General features: G+C 46.4%; 1 protein-coding gene across 3 annotated transcripts in view; it reads left to right on the plus strand.

Annotated features, from left to right (window-relative positions):
• SORCS1 (sortilin related VPS10 domain containing receptor 1) overlaps positions 1-7197 on the plus strand; it is a 427318-nt gene extending 420121 nt beyond the window's left edge. The window contains exons 25-27 of one of the 3 annotated variants that reach the window (XM_090056793.1): positions 1642-1747; positions 1878-2038; positions 4848-7197. In XM_090056793.1, coding sequence (XP_089912919.1) covers positions 1642-1747; positions 1878-2038; positions 4848-4912 — 332 coding nt within the window. In that variant the 3' untranslated portion in view covers positions 4913-7197. The remainder of the gene's footprint in view (positions 1-1641; positions 1748-1877; positions 2039-4847) is intronic. The other 2 variants (XM_090056794.1, XM_090056795.1) reach the window with 2 other exon arrangements.
• Positions 7198-8019: the final 822 nt, after the last annotated feature.

An 8019-nucleotide genomic window follows, 5' to 3' on the forward strand; every position in this document is an offset into this window, starting at 1 on the left:
GGAAGATACTTTGTCATCGCAGAGAGGCACAAAGGCATGAATACAGAAATGTGCGGCCTTCAAGTATTATCTAATAACGCTGCTAATCCTGCGGGAGAGGGACTTTGGTAAAGCTGGAACATCGCTGCGAACGTTTCCATGTATTCTTAGATTCTCAGATTGCTCCACATCTGCCTTGCTGCATATGATTGCTCTGTGCCTGTGTACGAGTTGTGTCTGGGAAGACATGCAGATAAGTGTGTGTGCGTGCGTGTGCGCGTCCGTGTGTGTGTCCGCTCATACCTGTGTTTGTGTGCACACGTGTGAATAACAAACCGTCTCCGCTGCAGTGTGTGTGTGTTGGCTCTCAGCGTGCAAATGTTCTGTGCAGAAGCAAGCCCTCAAGCATGTGTGCACGTGTGTGTGTTTTGTGTATATTACTATTCTGTATCCTGTGCTCCTGTGACCATGATCTGTCCAGTGAATGTCTGCTTTGTACCGGAGTATATACAACAGTGTGTTTGCAGAAATGATCATATCTGCTCTGTGAGTGCACTTCCCTGTAACCCTGATGTATCTGTGGTGTGTGCACATGGGTATGGTGTCTGTGTCCCTATTTGTACTTAACTTATCTTTTTTTTTTTTTTTGGGGGGGGGTGCCATTGTGGCACTGTCAGGGTATATCGTTGTTGCCTTATATGACTCCCCTGTATGTGGTATTGTGAAGAGCCATATGAGGGTTCATGGGGGATTGTGCAGAAGTTTTACAAACATCTTGCAACAAGAGCCTTGTCTCCCATCCAAAAGGTACAAGATAAGGGGTGGTCGATACTGGAGAATGAGGTTGTGAATGGCAGAAAAGGGGGAAATGTCCTATACTCCCCAAGTCAGGAGTTTCAAAGCATAGGCTGTTAAAAGAAACACTGTGAAGATATGAAGATAGTGTCAAAGGGGGAGAGTGAGGCTTCATGAGAGTAAGGGACACACCTGAGCAACGCAACTGAGCCTGTAAGATCACATTAACACACAGTTGCCTTCAGTCACTCTGGCTCTGACAGAATGCAGTTGAAATCTCTCTAACTAGGTACCCAGACATCCAGTAAAACTTTAAATGGACTAATAAAGTTGGCCTCTACCTGAAAGTTAAATAGAAGCTTAAAGGAGACTGTAGGAATAGTTATGGGCATTTATAGACGTGCTCTGGGAGGTGGAAAGGGGGTGCTTTAATTACAGCGGCTCCAAGAGCTGCTCTAACTAAAGCACCTGGAACATCACGTGTATCAGCGTCCCCATGCTGAAAAATGGCGGTGGGGGCTCTCATTGAATGAGCTTTAGTTAAAGCACCCCACAATCATATTTCAGTGCAGGGATGCCGATACACGTGACGCTGGAGTCTGCTGGAGCACGGCAATTGCCGTGATTAATCAAGTCTGCTCTGTCCTGTTGTAATTACGATGCATCAGAGCAGCCTCTCTGCACGTGTATAGGTGCCCCACGTTCCCAACCGCAGGTTGCCTGCCTCCTGAATAGAGGTTTCCCACCCTTGGGACAGCCTGGGGACGTGCATCCCCAGGTTTGAGACCATGAAAGGATGGTCGCGGCACCGTTGCGGACGTGTGGTCACGAGGGTGGATGCTCTAAAGTTCTCCTCCTCTCTCATAGCTCCTCTGGTGGACCTCACTCCCAGTCACAGTGGTTCGGCCATGCTGATGCTGCTCTCCGTGGTGTTTGTGGGCCTAGCCGTGTTTGTCATTTACAAGTTCAAAAGGTACGGCCTACCCCTTCCTCCCTGCTCCCTCACCTTCTCCCCATTGTCGTCTTGGACTCTGGCTGAAGAAGCGTAATTGCACCGCGGTCTGTAGCGCTCACGGCAATGACAGTTTCTGTTAATGTTTTAGGAAGATCCCGGGCATTAATGTTTATGCACAGATGCAGAATGAGAAAGATCAAGAGATGGTCAGTCCAGTCAGTCCAAGGGAAAGCATGCCTAGTGTCCCTCAAAATGGACTGATGAGCCCAGATCAACTAGTAGCTGAGAAGCTGGATACCCAGGCCATAGGTAAATAACCTCCAGCGGCCAACAGCTGGCCAGCTTCTAATTGGCTAAACCTTTCCCTTCCTCTCCAAGAGCACTCCCTTTTCTGCTGCTTTTTTAACTCCTCTGAAAGACACTGAGCTAACTGCTTCTCCTCCCCCCACCTACTCAGGATGAAAGAGGAATTAAGCGCCTGAGTCCTCTCCCGCCCCCATCCCACCCCTCTGTGTAGCTTTTCCGTGCAGAGCGCTTTCCTTTCGAGGGCTCTGTAATCTCGTCATCGTTCACTTGTGCTGCCAGGGGGGACGTCATCTAGTTTCTGGGTAATTGTGGGGTTAAGGGTTAGATCAGAGCACTTAAGGCAAGAGGGCCCAGCTCCCATTTCTGGTATGTGAGGACAGGAGGGAGACTTGGTAAGTAAAACCTGAAAGCTCAGGCTTCAGGGATCTTGCCTTATATGACTCCCCTGCCTGTGGTATGGTGAAGAGCCAGATGAGGGTTTACAGGGGATTGTGCAGTAGTTTCACGAACATCTTGCAACAAGAGCCTTGTCTCCCATCCAAAAGGTACAAGGTAAGGAACAGGGGTGGCAAATACTAACACTAGAGGGCAAGGTTGTGAATGGCAGAAAAGGGGGACATGTATTGGGGCATCAAATGGCAGGGCAACACGTGAAAACACGATCGCTAACCCCCAGGGACCAGTGAGAAATATGGATCTCTGTGTTAGACTGCACGGTTAGCCGTCAAGCTGACTTCTGTCAGAGGAAGAACCAGCAGTGATTGCAGACAGGTGAGGCTGGAAATGCAGCGCCAGGGTTTAGTTAGCACCATAATAAAGAGTTTGCCAATGATACAAATCACTCTCGTTTACTCTGGTGCAGTCCCCATTAGCCTCACTTCAGTAACACTGGGACAACTGGGATAGAAGAGTGAGGCTAGGAATCAGAAACGAGGGGAAATGCCACCTTTATTTCACAGGCAGACAAGGTGCTTTGGGTGAATCTGATATCTTTTATTAAACCAACTTAAATAGTTGGAACAAGCTTTTTAGCAAGCGTTTGGGTTTAAAACCGCTTTGTCAGGCTGAGGAAGTCTCTGCAGTTGTTTCACGGCACAAAGAGAGGCTCAAAAAGTTTCAAGTGCACGTTGAAGTATTTTGCTGAACCGGGGGGCCTGTATAGATGCAGGGAGAAGTTAAATTCACTGTTTCCCTTTATTTGCGAGGCTGGTGATTTCCACCAAAGCAGGCTGCCATGTACCTTCTGCGCATGGCCATTTAGATGAGGCGTATCAAGTGTCAGCCCTGCGCTCATTCAAGTAGCATTCAGCCACGTGGCGGATGTCCCACCAAGGACGTCCGAGAGGTTTGCACGAGTAAGGACTGACCCGTAGGAGTAAGGATGGGGACTAATTTTAGAGCAATATAACATTTTTTAGTTGCATGGGCAGGAGCACAGATGAATCACCCTTTTAAACAAAAAGAAACCAAGTTGCTTGCTTTGCCCTGCTCTGCTGGCCTAAAGTGGGCATAAAGCTGGTTTAAGGCACCTGCTAAGGAGTTCCTAGGAGGGGAACCCTTCGTTAGGGAGGAGCATTGGCATGGGCTGCCCTAGAGAGAGTACGGGAGGAGGTAAACTAAAGGAAGGAGGGGACAAGCACAAAGTGCAGAGTGCTAAGATTTTGGCCAAGAAAGCAGTTTGAAAGCTGTCACCTGCCAGAAAAGGACAGAACTGCCTTGAGGCAGCTCAGACTTATGCTGGAGGCCATTTTCACCCCCGAAAGGCCCTAACAGCAGAAAGCCAACCAGGTATACCACCTTTCTGTGGGCCATCTGAGCCTGCCTCAGCTGCTCTGGGGGACACAGCCAAGCTTCATTCAGTTTGGCTGCAGAAGCTCTTGTTTTGACATAGATGTCCGAATTTTGCAACGGTTCCTCCCCAGCTCGATCTGCTGCATTATCCCTGCGCCATATGTCTCATGTATTGCCCTGACATAGGCGTTGCAGACCCTCCTTGAAGTCACTAGGGTTGCAGAGCGCATGCACGTGAGGGAGGAGCAGGTCACGGTGGGGAAGAAGCAACCCTTTAGTTAGCCCATGCCAGAAAATGGAAGCATTTTCAAGGGGGTGAGTAAGGAAACCAAATATTTGAGAAAGTGCAAAGATCTAGAGGTGGATGTTGGGATATGCAAAGCCCAGAGGCTTATACTGGACGTGGACAGTAAACCTCTCCAGGATTAGGAGTTTTTTTCTGATGAGTTGTCTTTCTTGTGTGGAAACGAAGGCAACGTAGGTAATTGCGTCTTTCTCTTGCTTGTGTTTTACGTTCCAATATACATTTGCTTTCACAAACAAAGAGTATCCTCCAAACTTTCTGCCCTTCAAGACTCCACGTGAACATCACTGGGTTCATGCTCTTCTCTTCCTTACCTCTGGTTGCACAAAGCCGAGCGTCTCCATGCTGCGTTTGAGCAGCAGGTCCCGACTTTTGCAGAGGCAGATCTTACAGCGGGTTGTCATGTCTCCAATACCTTATCAGTTCAAATGCCACTAAATGAGTCAGTACTTGCTCGTAGGGGCGCGGCTTCCTTCCCACCCCTGCCTTCCCCGCCCTGCCTCTCTTGTCTTAGATATGGGTGGATGATTTTCGTTAGGAAAAGAAAAAGACAGCCTTCTAAGTGGCAAGAGAAAGTTTTGGAGAAGAACGTGTCAGTCTGGAACAAATTGAATGCAAAAAAATAAAATAAAGCAAAGAACTGTGATACCTTCAAACATTTCATTTGTGAGTAACGCTGTGTTGTTTAACTCTTGCTTTTGTTTTGTTTTGCCACAGGAAGTATTTCCATAGCTGCTGAGACTCAAAGCACAAAAGAAATCCCTACCTATGTAAATGTTTGAATTGAGGACGCCAGTATAAATTTATATATATATCTATATCTATATATATATAGATATAGATATATATATATAAAAGGAAAACTCACTGCATTTGGACTTTTAATTCTTCAGACAAAGGGTTTTTAGCTTTAATCCTGTGCATGTGGACATTATACTGAGACCATATTTGGAACTGCATTGTACAGGTGCTCTATTTTAACGGGGGAAGAAATTAAATCACAATTCCCTTCTTGCACCCCGTTCCCTTCTCCCCTCCCTTCCCCCTCCAAACTTCTTTCTTTTTCTGATGTCTCTTGTTTGTAGAAGATTCATAAAGATATACGCCAAGAATATGCATGGGGTCTTTTTAGGGGGCGGGGGGTTAAGGGTTCTTGGCTTTAGATTCAATTACTCTTTTAGCACTTCAGTCTGCGGGTAGATTAGCAACCCCAGCAAACTTTCCTAAGACACACGAGAACATACATGGGAGTCTAAAGACACCACGGTGCTTCTGGGTTGTTTGTTTTAATGGCTTTGTTTGGCCTTTCACTTTTCTCATCCTCCTTCCTCGGTCTGGAGCTGTTCCCTGCAGCTTGTAATGAACTAAGATATTGATATCCTAAGTGGCAAAGCCAAGTTCTTTCTGAGAGGACTGTTCAGCCTACTTGCATAGCTAGGGAGCTGCTGGGGGGCAAGCACCCAGAGGCCTCTTCAGGCTGACAGCCTGATCTTTCTCCTAGGCTTTGGCTTGACCAGGAGTGTGTCATGGGCCATGTGCTGTGGCTACCCTGGGATTTTAAAAGCGTTCAGCTAAGATGTATTCAGATGGTAGCATCACACTATCCCCCCTGGTCTAGACAAAGGTGAACAAGGCACTCAGATGACTTGCCCTCCAGCTCATCTCAGCCATGTTTTAGTTGCTCAAAGATCTCTGCAGGAGGTGATCAAACTGGGGTTTGCCACCATCCAAAGCCTCACGGTAGAATACCGGTGGGGAGAGCCCGGTGTGTCCCCTTGTGGGCCCAGCACTGACAACTATGCCCTCTTACACCCAGATAGTCTACTGTGTTCATGGGGTTACGCAGGGACAGACAAAAGCAGGACCTGACCCTAAATAGCTTCTACCACACTGAGCCAGAGTAGCGACCTAAACCCCCACTCTGCTGGCCTGACCACCCTGACCAGATCGTCGAATGGCCTACGATGCAACCAGTAGATGTCCGGCCTCTGGTTAGCCAGTAGCAGAAAGCTATTACACCGACCAACAGGCATAGTTCATTCTTATTCGTTCCACCTGCCCTGCATCCAGGAGGTGCAATTGCAGTAGGACCCAGTTGGGGTAATGAGAGCGATGACTCTGCAGAAGCTTGGGCTGTACAAGCCCACACGGGACTTGGAAAACCTAGGGTAGCCCATGCCATGCGTCTTTGCTGCTGTTGGGACCCACGCCAGCTAGATTGAAGCTAGGGTGGGTATTGCTTACCCATGCAGATTGCAGTGCAGACATGTCCTTCATTTCCTAGCAAGGGGATAATTTTTGGAAGATACCCCAACAATCAGGGCTGCCATCCAAGTGAGCATGAGCAGACCCTGTCTGTATTCATTTCTACTTTCCTAGTAACAGGATTTTGCCTGAAAGCATTGCACATAGCACCACAAGGGAAAGGCATTCAAAGGGTCCAACTGAGTTGGAATTACAAGGTGGAGATGGCTTTAATTTCTTGATGAAAAATAAGGATTTGGCCCTATCTTCTAGGAAAAGGTGATGTCAAAAGGGAGAATATCAGTGTTCCTCCAATCAATGGCTCTGTGCCTCACAGATTTCTCTGTCCTTCATCCTAATCTTTCTGGAGACACGTGATAGAAATTGTGGAATCACGGGATGGGAAGGAGCCTCAAGGGGCACCTAGTCCAGCCCCCTGCACAGATGTAGGATGCGCTAGTCCACACCCATATCCTTCAAAACAGCCAATGGTGGAGAGCCCACAAAATATCCTTTTATCACAAGAGCTTGCATGGCTTTGCTGTTGTGTTTGCAATTACAGTTTTAAGAAAGATGGGAAGGTTCTGGCAGTGCCTGTACAGTATTCCCCACTGAAGTCCAATGTTAGCCAACTTATTTTTATAGTGAGCCAATTAAAATAAAATAAAATAAAAAAAATTTTCTTATAGTATTCGAACTACTGCTAATTTTAAAATGACTTTTTGATGTATTTTTCTTTTCTTGGTTAAAGACAACGTAGCGTAAGGTTATAATTGCTATTGTTTATTGCTTTTACATTCATATTTATTAAACGGATTATGTCTCTAAAGGAATTTGCGTGCGTGTGTTTGTTGCGCATTGAGCTCGCAGTCCCTGATTATGCTCACAGGCTCAGAAGGATTAAAATTAATGAGAAGGTGAGACACAAGAAGATCATCAGGTGAGATTTTGGCAAGAACAAGGGAGGTAGGTGTTTAACATAGATACTTTTAAAACTGCTGCCAAACGTGAGAAACCACTTCTTTGCTCTTAGCACAATTATCCGTTAGTGTCAAAACACTTGAAAATATGAAGAAATTTCCATTGCCCCCTTCATTCAGTCAGGGGGGAATAGGGGTGATGCCTCTGAGGTCTCCAAGCAGGCCAGCTGAGGAAATGTGAATAGATTTACTTCATCCCAACACAATAAGCTGTGTCACATGTTGCTGCAATGCTTGCCTTGTTACATGGTCACTTGAAACTTAAAAATTGTTGGAAAGTTGTGGGGTATTAAAAGTTAGTACATGTTCGAAGATAACCCTTTCTTGAAAGGAAATGATTTTTTTATGCCATGAAGGCATTTAACACCTGTTGAGCTGCTTGAGCGTGCATCTGCTTATATTTCACGGCACTTCCTAGCTAGAGACAGAAATTACACATAAACCGGTATAAGTGATCAGAAACCAGTTCAAATCTTTAACACAATAGAAGTTCAGTGTGCATAAACCACTTTCAAAATGGCTGAAACTGGTTTAAGATAAACCTGGATGGATGTCATATCGGACTTAACATGAATCTGGAGGGGATCTCAGACAGAAGTTCAATAAACCTATTTAACCTAAATCAGTTCATTCACAGTCCCGCAGCATCCCAGGATGCTTTGCAC

The sequence above is a fragment of the Crocodylus siamensis genome, chromosome 7 (assembly GCF_052110815.1).
Source record: "Crocodylus siamensis isolate JL-2025a chromosome 7, ASM5211081v1, whole genome shotgun sequence".
Classification (NCBI taxonomy): domain Eukaryota; kingdom Metazoa; phylum Chordata; order Crocodylia; family Crocodylidae; genus Crocodylus; species Crocodylus siamensis.